Below are 21654 nucleotides of genomic sequence, written 5' to 3'. Positions count from 1 at the left end.
ACCTCACCAGATTCTCACAACCACGCTAAGAGGTTTGGTGCTATTATCTTCATTTTACAGTTGAGGAAACTGAGGCAGACAGAGGTTAAGTGGCTTGCTCAGGGCCACAAAGCTAGTGAGTGTCTGAGCTGGATTTGGGACTGGGTCTTCCTGATTCTGCACCCAGACCCCTGGACACTGCACCACCTCCTTGTGCATGAGCCGCCCAATGTACAAAATCACTTTTTCTTCCAATCGCACTGCAGATGCACTCTGTTTAGGCTGCATCAGCGATCTTTGGGAGCTGGGAGATGAGGCCACAGTTGAGGAGATGTGGGCTGTGCTGCTCCAACTCCCACAGGGCTTGTGTCTTCTCGGTGGCACCTCACACTGCAGGTTCTTGATGAAGATTGATAACCAGTGTCGGGAGGGCAACTGTTTTTAGGAGACGATGCAATTCTTTCCTAAGAAAACACTCCACCGGAGGGAATGTTTATTTCTAATCCTGTCTAGTGATCAATGGAAGCCCCGAAGCCTCAAAATTAATAGTCCTTGTAACTTTCATTCTAGCTGGTACAAAGCTTATTCTTTTTCCTGTTAAGTGTCTAATTGAACCTTACTAAGCTCACCGATTTTACAATATCTTTTGGCATCCTGCTGCACAGGTTAACTGGGTACCAAACAAAAATATAAAAATGAAGAAGACCTTTTAATTTCTTCTTCAGGTCTTTTAATTTCATCAAGATTCTCTTGAAGGAATTCAATAAAAACTTCTGACTGGGGGGCAGCTGGTTGGCTCAGTGAATAGAGAGCCAGACCTAGAGACTGGAAGTCCTGGGTTCAAATTTTACTTCAGATACTTCCTAGTTGTGTGACCTTGGGGAAGTCACTTAACCCCCATTTCCTAACCCTTACTGCTCTTCTGCCTTGGATCCAATACTTCATATTCGTTCTACGACAGAAGGAAGGGTTAAAGAAAAGGAAAAAGAAAAAAGAGACCCTAGATGTTGACTGTGAATGAGTTCAGTGTGATGTAGAAGAAAGGTCATTAGGAGTGCTGGGTTCTGAACTCAGCTTTGCCACTAATTAGCTGTTTGACACCGGGCAGCAGAAGGTATTACAGGAGTGGGGCGATCAGAGTTTCCCCCCAAGGCACTCAAGTTTCAAAGGCATCGCAGGATTTCTATTTCTTCCCTAATAGGTAGCTGTCTTTTCCCCCCCTGGCTAACTCTGCACTGTGGATGAGCTCTGACTTTCCCATCCTTTCAGCAGAATAGCTTTACCACAGCTGAGAATATCTGTCTTTTCCCTTCCCAACTGAATTTGTCTTGAAAAATTTATGGGAGAGTGTTTTGTGCCGCTCACTTGGGGAATGTTTTGTAAAACTTGCCTTAAGTGTCAAAATATGCTCTGTTAGCATCACTGTATCTTAGTCTCCTCATTTGTCAGTTGGGGTTAACCTTGTATCATGGACTTCTTTTAAGGCCGTGGGGTCAAACTCAAGTAGAAACTGTGCCAATAAACAGCATTTAGGGATCTCTGCCGTGTGCCCTATTGACTTAGAAAACCACATATTAACATTATCTATGTTCTATTGCACTTTTATTTATTTTGCTAAATATATTCCAATTACATTTTAATTGGGTTGACTCTTCAGCATAGCTGGTCATATATTTCACCCCTCTGACCAAAAGGCACAGACAATATTAAAAAAATCTAAAAGTTCTATAGATGTAGGGTATTACTAGGATTAATCCTATGTTTAAGATTTTTCATGGATAATATCAAAATATGAAATGAGTGGAAATGATTTCTTGGCTGGAGTTATTATTTTCACTGGGGCTTTCTTGTGGTTTTTCAATGGGGTCCTTTTTAAAGGCGGAATCTTTTTCGGTGTTTGCAGTGGAAATGAGGCTAGATTTGGAGTTGAGTTCAAATTTTGTTTCAAATGCTGACGACCTGTAAGACCTTGGGCAAATCTTGTAACTTTTCTGGACTTCATTTTCTTCATCTATAAAATTAAGAGGTTGGACCTGATGACCTCTATTTCTCTTCCAGTTCTAAAGTTTTGATTTGGAAACTTCTATGTATATTAATTACATGCTGAACTTATTTTCATCAATAAATGTATTTAAAATTATACTTTGTGATCTCTTTATTATAGGACTAAATTCATATGAGTAAAAGTAAAAAAAAATTTTCCAGTGGACAAAACAAAAATTCTCTGTGTTAGAGCTGTGATTCTTTATTTTGGGTCTAAAAATGATTCATGAAATCAAAACTCAAAAATTCTTCAACTTCTTTTTTTTAACAATATTTTATTTGATCATTTCCAAACATTATTCATTAGAGACAAAGATCATTTTCTTTTCCTCCCCCCCCCACCTCTCCCATAGCTGATGAGCAATTCCACTGGGTATCACATGTGTTCTTGATTCAAATCCATTTCCATGTTGATGGTATTTGCATTAGAGTGTTCAGTTAGAGTCTCTCCTCAGACATGTCCCCTCAACCCCTGTAGTCAAGCAGTTGCTTTTCCTCGGTGTTTTTTTTTTCAAATTCTAATCAAATAACTTTCTAAAAAATGATTTCTTGGCTGGAGTTATTATTTTCACTGGGGCTTTCTTGTGGTTTTTCAATGGGGTCCTTTTTAAAGGCAGAATCTTTTTCGGTGTTTGCAGGCCCCTTGCTATTTCCACATGCTCATTGCAGAAATATTTACTGCTTCCTTTTGAGAGTTGAATCAGTAACTGCTCGGCTAAGTTCATACACTTGGCATGGACCCAATGGCCATCTCCGTGAGAACAGTAGATCATAGCAGGTTTGTTGAGTTCGGTGGAATAGAAGGGTACCCAGGTGTTGATGTCAACATCACAGGTGGGGCAGCAGATGATCCAATAGCCTGTTTCTGATTCATCTTCTTCATCATCTTCATTATAGGTATCAATATCACTGTCCCCATCAAAGCTGGTGATTTCTGCACTGAAACAAAATTCTTCCGAGTCTTCGAAGGGAGTGGAGTCCCCTGGATCTTCTGTTGATGCTTGACTACAGGAGAATGCTGCCTGTTCTTCTGCCATTAAGTCTTCTCCACCACACTTCAAGAGGTAGAAGTAGTGGGCATCTGAGAGAGTTTGACGATTGTCCCCTGGTATACCAAGAAAAACGGTCCCATTCCCCGTGCTGCTTCCAAACCACAACTTGCTGTGTTTAATGTCAGGGGTCCAATCTGGGGTCTCCATATCTTGGATCTCAATCTTGTTGTCCTCTACGGTGATGATATTGCAGACCAGCCTTTTCTGGTTTTCAAACTGGTAGCCACCCACAATGACAAACTCATTGCTTTTCGTCTGGGTCAGGATGGCACTGGAGATTGAGATTCCTCCCGGTAAGACGGTGCAACTCACCTCTGGGCTCCCAAGTGGCAGATCCACCTTCAGTCTGTACAGGTTGGGGGGTCGGCTATTGTTAGAGAGAGAGTGGCCCCCTATCATGTAAATGGTATCATCTCTAGCGATGGAGACGTGAAAGGAGAGCCCATCCTGGAGCTCCGGGAAGTTGTAGGAGGTACAGCATCCAAATTCCAAATCTATTAAGAAGACGTGTGGAGGGCAGTCAACTACACTGTTCCATTTTTCTGTGGTCCTCTGGGCAGATGGCATATAGGACCGACCTCCAAAGACAACACACCTGCTTTTTCCTCGGCTATAGACCACATCAATGGTGTGGCCGTATCTCGCCTCTGGAATATCTCCAACTAATTCTTTCTCCGTACAGCAAAAAGTCACTTTCTTGTTGTTTTTGCAGATGGCACTAATGATGTAAATCTTATCCGAGAGTTCATTATTTGGGGTTTTTCCTCCATGGATGATATATTGCTCTTTCTTCAACTCCAGTCTATCCTGGAAGGTGCAGATAGCTGGGTATCGAAGAGGGGGGAGGTAGCAGGAATCCTTCGAGAAAAGAGCAGGCCTCAGTTTGAGTTGGTTCTGTTTGAAATCGAAGAGAAAAATGCCAGTGGGACAAGATCTCTTGGGCCAGCCCTTTTGCCCAAAGAAAAAAACTTGTCCTCCGAAATTCATCAAAGAGAAACCCGGTTGGATTAAGGAGGCATTGTTATTCACTGTTATCATCTGTAGGGACATATTGACTGATGATGGGAAGATCCTTTATCTAAAGACATCATAGAAAACAATAGTAAGAAGCTACATTTATAGAACACTTAATGTTTACAAAGTATTTTCCTCTTTATGACTCAGTTAAGGAGGAAGAGGAAGTACCTCAATTGATGAACCAGCACTAATAATAATAATAATAACTAGCATTTATAGTATATACATTTTAAAATTTGCAAAGCACTCTACATATATTAACTCATTTAGTTTCAGTGAAAATGTTGTGAGGTAGAGGCTATTATTATTCCTATTTTACATATAGGGAAATAGAGACAGAAATTGAATGACTTGCCTAAGGTCACTTGAACCTGAACTCTGGTCTTCTTGATTGAAGTCCTGTGCTCTATCTACTGGACCACCACCTAGCTATCCATCACTATTTATTTATTATTAAATTTTATTTTTTCAATTACATGTAGCTCTATTTATTAAGTGCCTACTATGTGTCAAGTACTACAGTGGGCATGCTAATAGAAAGAATAACACGATCTCCATTTCCAATGAATTTATGCTCTAATAAGATAAGTATATATATAGAAAATATACAGTACAAAGGTAAATTAATAGGAATATATTTGTATAATATACATATATGTAAAAATATGTGAATTTGAGCTAGTAGGTGTGTATATGTATACACACATACACAAAATTGTTAACTAGTAGCTTGTTTGGGACAGAGCCTCAGAATAGTGAAGTGCTGATTGGCTGAGAGCTAAAATTATGGAGTTAGAGTGGTCCAAGCCTCTCCTTCCGAAGCTGGGAGGAAGGGTAAATCACCAAATTTTATATGAATTGTTAAGTGGCAAGAAATGCATTTGAACCCAGGTCGTCTGATCCCAAATTCAGCTCTCTTTAAACAGGGCCTGATGGTTGATAGCCCAGACCCTTAAATATATCACTGTATTTAGGGATCCTCCTCTATAAAATATGGACGAAATGGTCCGGTTACGTCAGGCATCCCGGAACCTTCTACCAGGGCTCTCTGAGCTCTGGGGACAGGCTTAAAAAGAGGACTTCGTTCCCTGGAAGTTCTGGGAATTGTAGTCCCAACTCCTCCCACATTCTTCTCTTAGTCCTGCGGGCGGGACGCGGAACTACATTTCCTAGAAGCCTTTTCGTTCAGGAATGTGTGCAACTAAGCGGGTAGCGTAGGCTTCCCCCTGCTCCCGGCGGGAAGGAATCCCGGGCTCCTCTCGGCTCAAGATCGAGGAGCACAGAGGGACTAGGTGAGCGTCAAGGCGGACGTCGAGGCCGCCTCTGCCATCGTCTACAGGGCAGGGGCATCCTAAAGGACCCAGAAGGAGGGAGCAGCGGAGGGGCCGCCGTTGCCATGGCGACGCGGCCCTTCGCCCAGCCTGGACCCGCCTCCTTTCTTTCTCCTGTTGCTCCTCTCCACACGCGAAGAAGCCCGAGCTGGGGGTAGAGGGAAGCCATGGGGCCCGGCCACCCGCACCTTACCATAGGGGCAAACTGAGACTCAGGGAAGGGACCCAGGTTTACAGATCTAGAGCTAGAAGGGACTCTCGAGATCTTTGAGTCTACTTTCCCCTCTCCCATTTTACAGATGAAGAAACTGAGTTTGGAAGAAGTGTTGAGATGCAGCACTGGACAGGACCTTCACAATCACTGATATCCCACCCTTACCTCCCATTTTACAGATGGGAAAACTGAAGCCCAAGGGTGGGTAGGAGACTGTAAAAGTAGTATGTGGCAGAAGATTTGAACCCAAGCTTCCGGTTTTTTCCCCCCTGTCTTTACCCCTAGCACCACAAGACCTTAGAGGGAGGCCTAATCAGGATTGGCAGAGTCTGGGGGTAGCTGGGTAGCTCAGTGGATTGAGAGCCAGACCTAGAGATGGGAGGTCCTGGGTTCAAATATGACCTCAGACACTTCTCAGCTGTGTGACCCTGGGCAAGTCACTTGACCCCCATTGCCTAGCCCTTACCACTCTTCTGCCTTAGAACCAATACCCAGTATTGATTCTAAGACAGAAGGTAAGGGTTAAAAAAAAAAGAGTGGCAGAGTCTGAACAACTAGATTTGAAATAGGAATTACACAGGTTCAGATTCCACTTTTGACACTCAGTAGCTGTGTGAGCCTGGGCAAAACACTGAATTTCTTTGATCCTCCATTTGTTCATCTGTTAGAAGGAATTGGTAGATGGTCTGGAGCAGGAATTTCTTGGGTGGGGGGGAAACTTGGAATTTTTTTCTGAAATTTAGAATTTCCTTGAGTACTAAGACATCAGTCTTCCCGGGGCCTGAGTCAGTGTGTGAATTCAAAACTTCCTGGCTTCCAAGTCAGACTTCTATCTACTAGGCCACCCTGTTCAATTGTTAAATGGGGTTTATAATACCAACTGATAGAGTTTTAAAAATCCATACCTTCTTTCCTAATATCAATTCTAAGATAGAATAGGGGCAAGGGTTAGGACCTCAGGGTTAGGTGACTTTCCCAGGGGGACAGCTAGGAAGTGTCTGAGGTCATATTTGAACCCAGGACCTCCTGATTCTAGGCCTGGTACTCTATTCACTGTGATACCTAGCTGTCCCCATCATAGAGTTCTTGTGAGCTGTAAATGAGACTGCATAGAAAGTGTCTTGCAAACTTGAAAACCCCACATGTACTTTAAATGCCACTGTCAGTCATTATTAAGGGGAGCTCCTTGGAGTCCTTCTGGGACTCAGATGGGGTGGAAACTGGCCAGGGTTTTGATGCCTTCTACATTCACAATAGAAGTAAGTTGAATTAAAGGAGCCCTACTTTTAATTTGCCTATTTCTTACCAGCATATTCTTTTTCTCTTTTGACTCATCCTTCTCTTTCCCTCCCTATGCCCCTTCATTCTCTGCCTGCAGTGTAATAACTGCAGTTATACTGAGTTCCAATGTGACTTCTGACATTATTTTAGCATTATGTGGTCTTGGCCAAACTATAGCATCACAGTGTGTAAGAAATAGAGGCCTGGACCAAGAGATCTTAACCTTTTTTATGCCTTTGACAGTTTGGAGAAGCCTTTGGACTTTCCTAGAATGCTTTTAAAGTAATGAAATAACAGGATTATTGTTATTTTTTATCTCTTACTTTCTGTCTTAATAACAACTTTGGGATAGAAGGGCAAAAGGTAGGCAAACAGAGTTAAGTGACTTGCCTGGGGTTACACAGCTACACAGGTTACATAATATATATATATATATATATATATATATATATACATAATATACATATGCATAATATACACATATGTGTAACATAGGTTACACAGGTTGTGTCTGAGGCCATATGAACCCAGGTCCTCCTGATTCCAGGCCTGGCACTCCATCCACTATGTCACCTAGCTGTGCCTCTGACATAGGATTATAAAGGAAACGAATTATATTGATGTATAATTATTGAAATACTCACAAATTCACATTTCCCAGGCTAAGAACTACTGATCTAGTCAAATTCTTTCATTTTATGATGGGAAAACCTGAGGCAGAAAGTGACCTTTCCAAAGACACTTTACCCCTAGTCAAGGGCAAAGCCCTTTGGAGATTTTGATCTGAAGTTTTGTGGTCTCTACCATGGTTTCCTCTTAATGAACCTCCCTGAGCCTTAATTCCTTTATTTTTCAACTAGAGGACATAGTGCTTTCATGACAAAATTCACACAGAAGCACACTATAAATGTGAGTTATTGTTCTAAGGCAAGCCAACCTCTCCGTCTTTTCTCCTGTCCTTTTCTTTCTTCCAAGAACAGCTGGGAAAATGGTGGCAGTGGAGGTTGGTTAGTGCTACCTGTTATTATCGTGTTTTCTGAGATGGGAAGTGTCTTTTTGTCTTCTCTGAGAACAAGGTGTTATTTGCTATAAAGTGTGCTTTCACATAGGAGAACTGGGGTCTCATTCAACTCAATAGACATTTATTAAGCGTTAAAGACAAAAGCATAACAATCCTGTCCCCAAAGAGCTTACGCGCTATTGTGTGTCTATGGCAAGGACACGGATAAGCATAATACAAGTTACTTTGAAGGAGAGGCCTACACAGGAGGTGACCTCCAATCTGAGCCTTGCAGGAAGCCATATATTGCCAGGGGATGAAATGAGAGAGGATAGGAACCAGGGGTGGGAGATGGCTTATATCAATGCCAGAGAGAAGGGGTGGAATGTCAAGTTTGGGGTGCGGTGGGTGATGGGGTCTGCTTGGCCAGTGTCGAGTTTGTGCAGATTATTCTGAGATGAGGCTGCAAAGGGAGGTTGGAGCCAGATTATGTAGGGCTTTAAGAGTCCAGGAGGGGAGAAATGTATATTTTACAGTTTATTCAGAGGTGCTACGGAACTACTGAAGCTATTTGAATCGGGCTATGCATGCAAAGGGTGGACCCCAGCCTTCAGGACAGGGGACCCCAGAGGCTGGAGGCAGGTGGACCAAGTAGGAGGCTCTCACAGCATAGTCTGGGGGAGGGGGTAGATGATGAGGGTCAGAACTAAGGGGGTGGCTGGGAGGTAGAGAGGTGGAAGCTAAGAGAGAGATTGTGGAGGCAGAATTGACAAGACTTGTCAGCAAATTGAGTACAAGGAGTGAGGGACAGGGATGAATCCAGAATTACCCGGAAGTTCTTAAACCTGGGTCACTAAGAGGGTGCTGTAGCCTCCTTCCCAGAAACAGATGACTTTCTGGGGGAGAGATAAGAACTTTTACTTTAAGCATTAAGTTTGCTGTGCTGCCGGAACGTCCAAGTGACGATTGGGGGGAGATGGTGATATGGGACTGGTGTTTAGGAGTCCGGTTATGCTAGATATACGGATAAGGGGAGTCTTTCGTATTTAGTGGGTTGGTGCATCCCTAGTAAAATCAGCAAGGAGAGACAAGGCCTTGGGAGAAGAAAAGTGGGTACTGGACAGAGCCTTGGGATGTCCCAGATCGGGGATAGGAGATGGGTGATGGCGCAATAGAAGAGACTGAGAAGTTGTCCTAGGAGAAAGCAGTCAGGATGATCTGACTCTCTTTCTATATGGACTGCCTTTCTATGAGTCCATGTGGCTAGAAGGTACTGGCACTGACTGTTTTTTTTTAAATACCCTTATCTTCTGTTCTAGTATCAACACTAGGCATTGGTTCCAAAGCACAAGAGCATTTAAAGCACAGGCAATGGGTGTTAAGTGACTCGCTCAGGGTCACACAGCTAGGAAATGTCTAAGGCCAGACTGGAACCCAGGACTCCCATCTCTAGGCCTGGTTCTCAGTCCACTGAGTCACCTCATTGCCCCCACATTTATTTATTATTTCAGCTCTGAAAATAGCATAGTCTGTTTCCTAGAGGAGTTTATAATCCAACAAGGTAGAGATACATGTAGTTAGTGCCAAATAACATTTCTGTGGTATTTAGATTTTGCAAGTCTTTTTCTCTCTGTTGTACACACACACACACACACACACACACTATCTATCACACACACATATTATCTTTTGTTTGAAATACTCAGAGAAGTCTGGTTCAAGGTGGAATGTGCTAAGGGCCTTTCTTAAATATTGTCTACAATGGGAAGCAGGTCTAATTAAGCCGTATTTGGAACACGAACTTTAAAGGGTATTGGGGACTGCTAATGCTCCATACCATCCCTATCGACATTACGGAGACACTAAGGCCAAGAAGTCCAGGCAAACAGATGGAAAGAAGAGTGCTAGTGCGGGAGCAGAGAAACGTGTCTAGGATTGATTGGGCTCTTTTTTAATATGCTTCTAAATCTCTCCATCTGAAGCTGTCATAAGTGATGCTGTTAGGATATAATAACTTGTCACACTTGGGAGATGATGGTCTTAACGCTGACAGGTGAATTCTAAGCTTTGGAAACTGGGACAACTGGTTATTTTATATGGATTTTTAACCTTCTGAGTCGAACAGGATGATTAGGAATAGAATATGAGTCATCGTCAGTGGCTCCCTATTCCCCCTAAGATAAAGGTCAAATTCCTTACTTTGGTATTTAAAGGGAGGCAGTTAGGAGGTGGAGTGGAGAGAGCAGAGAATTATGGAGTTAAACTTGGGTTTGAATCCTGTCCCTGTCACTTACTAGCTGGGTGACTCAGGGCAAGTCATTTGACCTCCCTGTGCCTCAGTTTCTTCATCTCTGAAATGGGAATAATAACAGTACCTATCTCCCAGGGCTTTTGTGATATTTGATTGTGATAACTTACCATTGAAATGCTGGTTATTATTTAGCCATTATTTAGGCCTTTTATAGTCTAGCTTCAGACTCTCTTCTCTGACATTATTCCCCATCACATACTCTCTACTCCAGTAAAATTGGACTTCTAGCTGTTCCTTTACATCTCTGTCTACTTATGTAGGCTATCTTGGCCCACTGGCCTAGGACCTACTCCCCCCTTTTCTCTGCTTGTTGAGAGCATTGTTTTCTGTAGCCAGACTCAGGGGCCGCATCTTCCCTGAAGTCTTCCCTAGAGAATTGTCTCCTTCAGTTTTCATTGAGCTTTTATTTCAATCTCTCCCATGTCCTCATCACAGTTCACTTCATATTGCCCTTACTGGGGTGCCATATAAACTTCCCATTAGATTGTAAGCATATAGCGTGCTGCCTTTCGCTTTGTATCATCCCTCCATGGCTAGCATAGGCCTTCCAAATAGGAAGGTGCTTTAAAAAGTCCTTGAATTAAGTTGGTAGTCCTGAGACCAATTTAAATAACGTTTTAGTACATTCCTCTTATGCCCTTTTCCCTTACTCCTTCATATTACTAGTTTACTGTCTTTATCCAGACTCTCGGGGACTGGCTGATCATTCCTTCAATGAAGTGTGAGAATTTTAAGGGAAGTGACTTTTAAAGATTCTTTGAATCTCATTCTGTGATCAGTTCTCCACCTCCATATCCTTGAACTATGTAGATGGTTCCCCTAACGCTACATAATGTGTAGTTATTTTCAAGGAGTTGTTTGGTGCTTCTATCGATAATCAGCACCAATATTATATTTTATTAAATCATCTCGGTATAAAGGCTTTGGACTGAGGAGTGACCTTTAGACATCCACTTTACTGAATTCCCCAGGGTAGAATCTATTAATAATAATTTTGGTCTTATAGATACTACTAGGACTAGAAGTGGTATATAAGAAGAGTTTTTATTTTAAAAAAATCTTAATTTTCTTTTTCCTTGGAAAATAGAGGTATATGGGTTCAGCAAGAGGTTGGGTTTTTTTTGCTTATATTTTAGTCCGAGAGGGTAGGTTTATTCATCATTGACTTATCCTGGTCCAAGAAGAGATGGCAGTCATGTAACTGAGAAAATGCTATCACTAAATCCATAGTAACTGAAAGGAATTATTACTGGTCCTCAATTCAATAAACTGGAACACATAGGTGATTATAGGCAGCAAGATGCATATCGTTCTCTCATAGCTGCATAGCTCTGGGACATAGCAAAGAAACCAAAGGCTGGTTGTTTCTAACACCTGTGAAGGCTGTTATTAGAATAGCAAACAAACTCTGCAGTGGATAATAGCTCCCAGGTCCCATGGGTGAAGCAGATGCTATGGGGCAGTACAAGTTTTGTTTAGTAAGACTTTTGAAAAAAAGTTTTCATTTTAACCTGCTGGCTTCATTTTTGGATGCCATAGAGATCTTGGACTCTCGTATGTGAAAACATGATTATTTGTGATTAAATAGAAAATTGTTCTTAGACAAGAGTCAAAGAAGACTCTCCTTGTCCCTGCTAGCTTAGGGTCACTAAGGATTTCTCTAGTAGCTTTGGAAATAAGTATTTGGCAATATTGAATTTTTGATCTATCCTCCCTTTGATCCCCTCTTGGTAACTCACCTCATTGTCATTACAGGGGCCTCAGAACAGTGACTGAGATTTCAAATAAATAAATAAATAAGGTAAGTTTGCCTTTTGTGTCTGGTAGCACTCATCAAATATTTCTCAATTCAATTAAAAATGCTGTCTGTTTATAATCAGGTATGTAGTAATCATCTGTAAATGATCCAAAAAATTTCATCTGCATAACCCATTGTTTTGCTCTATTTTATTTGATTAGTTATGTGTCACTTTCCTGGATCAAATCTCTTTTCCTTGACTTAGGCAGTTTTCCATTTTTCCATGGTTTTCATATGAGTTTATTTGCCATGCCTTAGTTTTGAAAAGAAAACTGGAAATAAAAATAATGTAACAATGTTCTTTCTTTACAAAAGACCAAGTTAAAATGGGCCAAGTTTTAAACAAGACACAGTTCTTCAACTGAGGAAAATTTCAAAGTCAGCACACATTGAAGAGCCTTTCTAAAAGACAGAAATATCATACTATTAAACTTCTATGGTTTTCCTAACCCCATGCTAACATTTCTCAGTGGGAGAATTTCATTTATTCATTTTGAAGCTAAGAGCATACATAGATTATACTCAAACCCAGTATACAATGTGAGGTCTGGGTTTGTAGTTTTTTTCCATCAGTTCACCTTCCTCCTCCCTCCTGATTTTTTCCTTCTTAAAGAAGGTACCGGATTCTGGATTAAGATCAGATTTGATTGGTCAGTACTGCCCATGTTTTCAGATTGCCCCTTAATAGCAGATAAGTTTGTGTAACTGCAGGCAGTTAGTGTATGAATTAACACCATCTTGCAAGGTTAATCAGGTTTGATGCATACATTATTTGATTTTTGCTAGCAGTAAAACTGGGATTAGTTTTTCTTTCTGACAGTTCTGCCAGGGAAGCATTTGTGCACTAAGATTAATACACAGCCCTCCAAAGGCACAGGGATTAAATTCCCGCAGTGTGCTGAGCCAGAAAAGCAACCCAGCTTCCCAATTCTTCATTATCCCTTCCCCATCTGGACACCCAGTCCACTTGAAATGAATAAGCTTCTGAAGTGTGGCATTATAATTTCCCCCAAACTTTATGAAGATGCCCCCAGCTTTAGATTTGGTAGAAATGAATGGATTGGACCTACCTGAGTGCCAAAGGGGCTGCTTCCCCCTCCCTGAAATCTTTTCGTCTAAACCAGGATTAAAATGTCAGCACTTTGGGAAGATTCTCTGCCTGCACACTGGGGTCAGGGCAGCAGAAAGCTGACAGTGAGAGAGTGTGTATATGCTTACAGATGTTTTGATGAGCACTCTTCGAATGTGGGTAACTGGCTGTGACCGTTTTTTTTCCCCCCTTCAGATGGTTCAGGAAGATACCCAGCAGGGTCTATGGTATATGCTCAAGATTTAACTGTTTCATGACTAGTCAGAGCAGGAAAGGAGAGTGGGAACAATGAGAGGAAGGAAGAAGATTCAGTTTGGGCTTGTAAAGATGTGCTCTTTTGGCACATGAATTTTTATACAAAACATTTTAATGAATAATAACAACAAAAAAACTAGAATTTTATCCAATGTGAATTATTCCTCCTCCAGTAAAGACTGAAATCAGTTAGTCAATATTTATTAAGCACCTGCTGTTCCAGGCACTGTACTAAGTGCTGGGAATCCAAAAAAAGATAAAAGCCCTTCAAAGAGCTTTCAATCTAATAGAGGCATAGCATGAAAACAAATATATTCCAAAAAATCTATATGCAGGAGAAATAGGGAATAATTAAGAGAGGGAAGACACTGGGACTAAGAGATGTTGGGGGAAGGCTTTCTGGACAAGAGAGGATTTTAGTTGGGACTTAAAGGAAGCTTGAGCAGTCTATGGTCAGAGCAGAGAAGGGAGAGCATTCCAGGGATGGGGGACAGCCAGAGAGACTGCCTAGAGCCAAGGGACAGAGAGTCTTGTTTGTGGAACGGTTAGGAGGTCAGTGCTACTGTATTAAAGTGTGTTTAAGGTAGGAGGGGACTGAATTAGGAGGACTTCAGATGTCAAACAGCTTTATATTTTTGATCCTGGAGGTGATAGGGAGCAACTGGAGTTTATTGACAAGGGAGTGTGATATGGTTGGGCCTGAGCTTTAGGAAAACCTCTTTAGTGATAGAATGGAGGAAGGTTTGGAGTAGGGAGACTTGAGGCAGGTAGGCAGACTCACCAGCAGACTATTACAGTGATCCAGATGGGAGATAATGAGGGTTTGGACCAGGATGGTGGGAATGCCCAATGAGTAAGCCAGAGTTAAGAATCAGCATGGCACCATCTGGTTTTTCTTTAAGAATAAATGTAAGCACTGAATATTGATTGGTTTCCAGAAATGGTATGAATATCATCCTGAAAGATATGTAGCAAAGAAAAGGAATTTGGCCAGTTATAAAGTAAAGATGAGGGGATATAGCACATGGCTTCAGTGCTGCCTTCCTGTCCATGGACACTTAAAACATTCAGAGCAAGGCCCCTCTCATGTGCATTGGACCCCCAATGAAGGATTTATGGAGAGACATGAACAAGAATTTACAGCGTGAGAAGGTTGCCTAGATGGATTTCAGTTTGCTTGGGCAGTCCGATGAAATCACAGATCAATTAGAATATGGTTTCCATTGGTGAGAATATTTGCCTATAGCTTTAAAAATGAAAATATCCATTCCTGGTATTTCTAACAGGTTACCTTTTTTACACCCTATTTATGTTGACATGTAATGACTGATTACAAGAAGAAAGTATGATTAGAATTCAAATAAGGAATATCAAAGAATTGGCATGCCAAGTGCCCTACAGTATGAATTTATCAAAGCAAATTAAATTGTAGAGAATAGAAATAATTAGTAACTGTTGGCTAGATTCTGAGATTATAGATTTTAGTAATACCTAAATAACTAGAGACAGGTTCAGCTTACTCCTTAGTCCAGAGCATAATAGTTTTCCAGAGGCTGGGAATTAGCAACATGGGTGGCAAAATTATAGGACCATAGAATTTAGAGCAGGAAGGAAGGGACCTCAATGATCAGATGGTTTAACCCTTAGGAAGCTGAGGCCTTAAAAGATAAAATGAGTCATTGAAAGTTGCCTGGCACTCAGACTCAGATCTGCTCACTCCAAATCCAGTGTTCTCAGGGCTGTAAGACTGTGCATGGGCTACCTCAATAGGTTTTAGTGACCTTTAGAATTGGCCTGATCAAAGCCAGACAGCCTGACCCACTGCTCACTGTATTGTCTATTCCAGTGTCCATTGTGTGCAGAAGAACCAAGCTTGGTAGGTAGTATGGAGAGTTAGGAAGGAAGTGATGGATATAGTGTCTGCCTCAAAAGACCTCAACGCATAATGGAAAAAGGCAGCCACATAGGCATCTTTGGGTTTTGGTTAAATACAATCAGAATTATGTTTGCTCTTCTTTTCCTGCCTGATTCAGCATTTCTCAGCAAGTCACCAACAGGGAAATCACAGTCATAAGTTATATGTTCCTCCCTCTGTTCCCAGGCAGATCAGATTTCAAACTCTCACTGTAACATATTTCTATACCCCTCTGAAGTGAGAAGCAAACAAACATTTGTAGGATGGGAATAAAAATAATCCCCAAAGTGGAAGAACATCTTTGCATCTGTGTGGATTTCGAAGGCTTAATGAAGTGATATACTGACATCCTTCTATCTTTGAGTGGAATTGATGTCAATAGTGGGGAGCCTACCCCCACCCCAGTGTAGATTTTAACCTCTCCTTACCTTCTCGCCCTGTCATTTTTCTTCACACTGTTTCTGAAATAGAGAGGATCTGACCAAGGAATAGGAGGCTTCCTGTGATTTAGGGACACTGTAGACTATTTGGGTTGCCCACTGTTTTTTTTTTTAGTACATGTCATCTCACTGTTGTCTTTTTTTTTTTCTTACCCCTCATCTATTTTAGAATCAATACTAAGTTCTGGTTCCAAGGCAGAAGAGGTAAAGGCTAGGCAATGGAGGTGAAGTGATTTGTACAGGGTCACTAGCTAGGAAGCATCTGAGACCAGATTTGAGCCTAGAACCTCCTATCTCTAGTCTTGGTTTTCTCTTCATTGAACCACCTAGCTGCCCCTGAGAGACCTCTGTTTTTAAACAGTATTCTTCTAGTGATGGTGCATGGCTAAATCTTTTGAATATCACAAAGTCGAGCCCCCCTAGAGGTCGCTGCCAAAGTCCACAACAGTTTACCCACAGAGATCTGTGAAAGGGAGGCTGCTGAGAGGATGTCATCAGAGAAAACTCTGGGCAGAAAAGGCAAGCCAGTCAGTCCTGTGGTGAGAACAAAGGGTAATTAATGGGTGTCCGCACAACGTTGGGGCCCCTCTAGATTTATCGGAAGACGGAGACAGAAATAACATAGAAAGGGGAAACATGAATGGCTTGTGATTGGTGCCTTTGGAAAGAGTACCCATATTGCCCATTGGTATTAAATTCTCTCAGTAACATCAAAGTATGTCTGCAAGCTTTGCAAGTATTTTTCTACTTTACAAATAGACAAGCAGTTCAAATAATCAACAAGACAAATGTCAACAGGAATCAATGTAAAATTTCTGCATTTAAGTTAAAATGCTTGGCTATGTAAGTTTTTTGACCAGACCACCTAATTACATGGAAAAACTCTGGAGACTTGAGTCGATCACAAACTCCCATTGTAGTAAGGCTGCTAACAAAGTGAATAAAATCTTAGTCTTAATCACATACAGATCAAGGGAGGAAATAAGCCCACTTTATTCTGCACTGGCCAAACTGCAGCTGGAGTTTGGTGACTAATATTGCTCATCAAACTTGAAGCAGAACTTGGCAAAGTAGTGAAAATGTATAGAGGAAGGCAGTCAGAGATTTTGATGGGGTCTGAGAATGACTGTTATAACTGGATTGAGGGAATTAGGGATTTTAGGCCTTAAAAAGAGAAGACTTAAGGAAAACATAATAGTTCTCTTCAGATATTTGGAGAGCTGTTGTTTGGAAGCAGAAGTAGCAGTGGATTGCATGGAACTCCAGAGGGCAGAATTAGCACCAATGGGTAGGAGTTACAGAATGCAAAGTTGGGTTGCCTAGGAGAGAGAACTTTTTAACAATCAAGCAGTCTAGTGGTGGAATGGGCCATGTCACAAAATAGTGATCTCCCGGTCACTAGAAGAGTTCAGGAGATGGACACCTGGCAAGGATTTTAGTAGAATGGGTTCTTTCATTGGGGGAAATGTTAGACTTGATGACCTCTAAGGTCCCTTCCAAGGCTACGATTTTATCATTTTTAGACTTACTGTTGCACAGAGTCAATAAAAGTATCTAAAAATAGAACCAGTGGCAGTTTTTCACAATATTTTAGGATAAGCCTAGAATATTGAATCATTGCTCTCTGTTAACAAGTTCCTGACCTGTCAGGAAATAATATATCTGAGATTGGAAAGGGAGATAGTTTGGCTTGTTGAATGAATGATTATTACTATGAGAACCTACTTCAGTAGGCAAAAAGGAGGAAAGAGGAAATGAAGGGAAATACTCAGAAAGACGCAATGTCTAATTATCCAGATGGATTGCTAAGAGGAGAAAAGATGACAGTTGATGTGCCAGTTTCTTCTAAAACAATTACTTAAATATAACCAGCTGACCAGAATGACTGTAATAATCTTTCCCTAAAAGGTTCCATGCTTTCTGCTAGTTAGATTAAAAATGATACTTGAAAATGAAGATGAAATTCCAGTTCTAGAGCAGGTTTGCAGTGGTGATTGAAATCCCTTTTCCTGAGGGAAAAAGCTTGTCTTTCCACCCCTTGAGCATGGAGAAAATGTTGGCAAAGTGAAACTATGTTTTTTGACACATTGAGAAAGTGGAATCAAAACTGCAAAAAGAAAATATTGAAACCAATCTGTTTCAAACTTTTAGAATTTTACTTCTTAAAAAATTTGGATTCTTCTATAAAATATACAAACATGATAAAATCACTTGAAACTTGTGTTTACATCATAGCCTCTCTTTTTTTTTAAACTGTTACCTTATTAGAATTGATACTAAGAATCAGTTCCAAGGTTCCAAGGCAGAGGATTGGTAAGGGCTAGGCAATAGGGATCAAGGACTTGCCCAGGGTCACACAAGTGGAAAGTATCTGAGGTCACACTTGAACCCAGGACCTCTTATCTCCAGGCCCTGGCTCTATTCACTGAGCTATCTAGCTACCTCCCATTCTTTTTAGAAAAGATGATAAACTTGATTTTATTTAGCCACCTATTTTAAAATATATTTTACTTTCCCCATAACATGTAAAAATAATTTTTCTAACATTTCATTTTTAAAAAATTTTGAGTTCCAAATGCTCTCCCTTCTTCTGATCCTTCCTCCTTAACTCACCTCTCTGAGACAGTAAGAAATCTGATAAGGATTTTTTAGTAACCTATTTTAATATTCATTTTCATTATACTTTTAATAGCTGATTTGCAGTTGATAGGAGGTAAGTATTTATTCTTAATCATATTTTTCTTCCCTGGGAGATTAAAAAAAACACAGATCTGAAATGCAGAGGGTTGTTTTAAGCTCTCATGTTGTTATAAACAACAAAATATAAGGGAAGACTTACTACAAAGCATTCCTACCCCAGGGTTAAAAACAATAGCTTAATTTGAATATTTGTTTTCTTTCTCTCTGAGGACATTCTTCTCCATCATCTTAGTTTTTAGCCTAATGGCTTCCATCACTGCTACTGGAAAGGCCAATTTGATTGGAAAGAATATTTTTCCAAATTTACTTCTTAAAACCTATGTTGATGAGGGGCCATCCTAGGGAGCTCTCAGAGTTCTGATTAGAAGTCTGCTTTTGTGTATTCTTGGTTACTTCTGCCCACTTTGCTAGTCATTTGATGGATTATGGAAGTGAAATGGAAGCAACACCTACCACCTCTTTGCTACTACCTGGCCTGCCTTCCACACTCTTGCTCAGCCTTTGTATATATAGGAAGAGGGGCACATTGTGACTGGCTAGTTTGACAGCTTAGTAACTGAGGTGTCATAGTTACTAAAGGAGCTGAGCCCTCACACTGATTCAGAGTCCATAGTGGTTCCAAGACTTCGAAGACATTAAGTGATATAAATTCAAATTACTGTGGAGAGAACCTCTCCTTTCGGCCCAGAGATGAGTCTCTATGTGAATGAAATGTGGGCCATATCTTTTTTCCCCTGGATGGAAAAATGCTGGTATGCTGACTTCAGAAATTGTTAAGGGAGAATTTTGGTTGGGGCTATTGTAAGTTTGTTTTATGAAGATTATACATACCTCAGGTATTTCAAAAGTTCAAGTATTTTAATCTATGAATTAAAAGATAATTAATTTTTACAAGATTTTGTTTTATGGGTACATAATTCAGGTTCTTTGGACTCCAGAAAGGAGCTGCTGTTGTTCTTTCTTAAGAGGAAGCTCAAGTGTTTAACTATTTTTCTTTGTTTAATGGAATTAATAACTGTGTAATTGAAATCACACTAATATTCAGCTGACCTAACTTGGTGATTCAATGTAGATATTTCTGTTTGGTTTAAACAGCTGGGAGGAAGACTATGTCTTTTTTTTTTTGTAAATCAAATTGATTTTATACAACCTGCTGATGATCAGTAAGACTTAATGAATGATAGCCTCAAGAAACTTAATTATTATTATTTGGATGGGTGAACAGGAAAAGAAAGCAAATTTTTCAATAGGAAAGAAAGTTTCTGATTGTCTATATAATTTTATAGTCAAGTTTTGTTTTCATTCCCCAGAGCTTTCTGCAGAAAGATAAAAATGAGCAACCCTGAACTCAAATAAGACAGAGGCAGCAGAATATAGTGGAAAGAAGGCTGGGTGTAGAATCAGGAGATCCCAGTTCAAATTCTGCCACTAGTTTTTAGTTATTTGACTGTGGGCAAGTGGCCTAACTTCTTAATTATCTCATTTGTAAAACAACAACAGTAATAATGATAATTTTACTACTTATCTCATAATTTTGTTTTGAGGAAAGGTCTTTGTAAAGTACTGTTAATGTGAGTTATGCAAATTTTTGGATAATTTGAGGTCCTTATAACTTTGCTTATAGAGATTAGTTTCATTTTGTCACAGATCTGTTTTTTTCCCCTAGTTTTACCTTTTTGTCCTCCATCTCCTTTTTTTCCATTTCTTTTAATAGTCTTGTTCTGATTTATGTGGTCACAAAAAAGATTATTCAAGTGATCCTGTTACAATATTGAATGAAACCCTCTCTCTAAATAATAAAGAGATTATAAGCCTTTTGCGAATAGGGCTCTGATCTTTTTTCAGCACAATTTGTCACACCTTTTTTTTTTTGATGGGTTTGTGATATCCCTGATGTGGTTGGTCAGGCCATCTACATCTTCTCATCTTATGCTATTCTTATCCATTTCCCTTCATGACTCTTCTCTGGAAAATCTCTCCACTATGCAGGAGGTCTGCCCACACAGCAATACTTTCCAGTGTTGCCAACTATTAGAACCCCCTTTTAAGGTGAAAAGAACTTGCAAGTTGCCCTCCCTCATTACAGATAGTAGCTATAGGATTACCATGCTTTGATTGAGAAAGTTTGTGACCAGGAGGCTTCTGGGAATTTAATGATGGTATGAAATAGCATCTACATCTATTTAGAGGAGTATTACCCAAAGAATGAGGAATTAGTTATAGTTTTGCATGTGCATTTGGGAGGCCCTTACAGTTATCAGATAGCCCCTCCCAGATTCATATCCTTAGAGCTGGGAACCACTTCTGTGCTTTTTAGTGGTTCATGTATACCAATAGATGACCCAGACTGTCTGTCCATTATCACTTGCCTATGTGATCTCACTGGCCCACTTCCATTTTGATTGTATGTTTGTTTCATTATATACTTTTTGTCACTTCTGACATGCAAATCATTATTGAAATAAGCTATACATGGGTAAGTGAAAGAAATGTTTTAAGTCACTATTAATTAGACTTCATACCTATCAGACTGACTTTTTAAAAAAATCTTTGGATTTTTTTTAATCTTTTTTCAAGAGATTTTAAATCTCTTGGAATCATTACTCTATGTTGGTTTCAGGGTAGAAAAGTGTTAAGGGCTAGGCAATTAGGTTTAAGTGATTTGCTCAGAGTGACACAACTAGAACGTGTCTGAGGTCAAATTTGAACCCAGGATTTCCTATCTCTGTACCTGGTTCACACAATGCACTGCAACCTAGCTGTCCAACCCCCCCCCCCCCTGACTTTTATGACAAAAAATGACAATAGTTGGAGGGAATGTGGGAAAATTGAGGTACTAATGCATTGTTTGGGGAGTTGTGAACTGTTTTGGCCATTTCATAGAGCCATTTGGAACTATGCTCCAAGACTATAAAACTGTATATACCTTTTGACTCAGCAATACCATCACAAGGTCTATATCTCAGAGACAAAAAAGCAAAAAGTATTTAGTATGGTGGGAAAGAATTGGAAGTGAGGGAATGTCTATCAATTGGGGAATGGTCGAGTTGTGGTATATGATTATAATGGAATACTATTGTGCCATAAGAAATGATGAGCCGGATGATTTCAGAAAAACCTGGAAAGATTTACATGAACTGATGCAAAGTAAAAGTGAGCAGATCCAAGAGAACACTATACACAGTAATAGCAATATATCAGCAATACAATGATCTACAAAAGACTCAT

General features: G+C 40.3%; 2 protein-coding genes across 6 annotated transcripts in view; one reads left to right on the top strand and one right to left on the bottom strand.

Moving 5' to 3' along the window:
• Positions 1–2473: 2473 nt before the first annotated feature.
• On the bottom strand, positions 2474–4124 carry RAG2 (recombination activating 2). Its single transcript, XM_001362253.4, has one exon. The coding sequence runs from the start codon at positions 4122–4124 to the stop codon at positions 2541–2543; it is 1584 nt and encodes a 527-aa protein (XP_001362290.2). The 3' UTR covers positions 2474–2540.
• A 1103-nt stretch (positions 4125–5227) lies between these two features.
• The window catches only part of IFTAP (intraflagellar transport associated protein), a 78673-nt gene continuing 62246 nt past the window's right edge, over positions 5228–21654 (top strand). The window contains exons 1-2 of one of the 5 annotated variants that reach the window (XM_056801938.1): positions 5228–5383; positions 11984–12029. Coding sequence is in view for 2 of the 5 variants with exons in the window: in XM_056801936.1 (XP_056657914.1) it covers positions 19133–19178 (46 nt within the window). In the remaining 3 variants the exon portion in view is untranslated. Of the gene's footprint in view, positions 5384–11983; positions 12030–19020; positions 19263–21654 lie in introns of those variants that run through there. The other 4 variants (XM_016423481.2, XM_056801936.1, XM_056801940.1 and 1 more) reach the window with 4 other exon arrangements.

The sequence above is a fragment of the Monodelphis domestica genome, chromosome 6 (assembly GCF_027887165.1).
Source record: "Monodelphis domestica isolate mMonDom1 chromosome 6, mMonDom1.pri, whole genome shotgun sequence".
NCBI lineage: Eukaryota > Metazoa > Chordata > Mammalia > Didelphimorphia > Didelphidae > Monodelphis > Monodelphis domestica.
The sequence above is the reverse complement of the archived record's forward strand: the minus strand, read 5'-3'. Positions and strand labels throughout refer to the sequence as shown.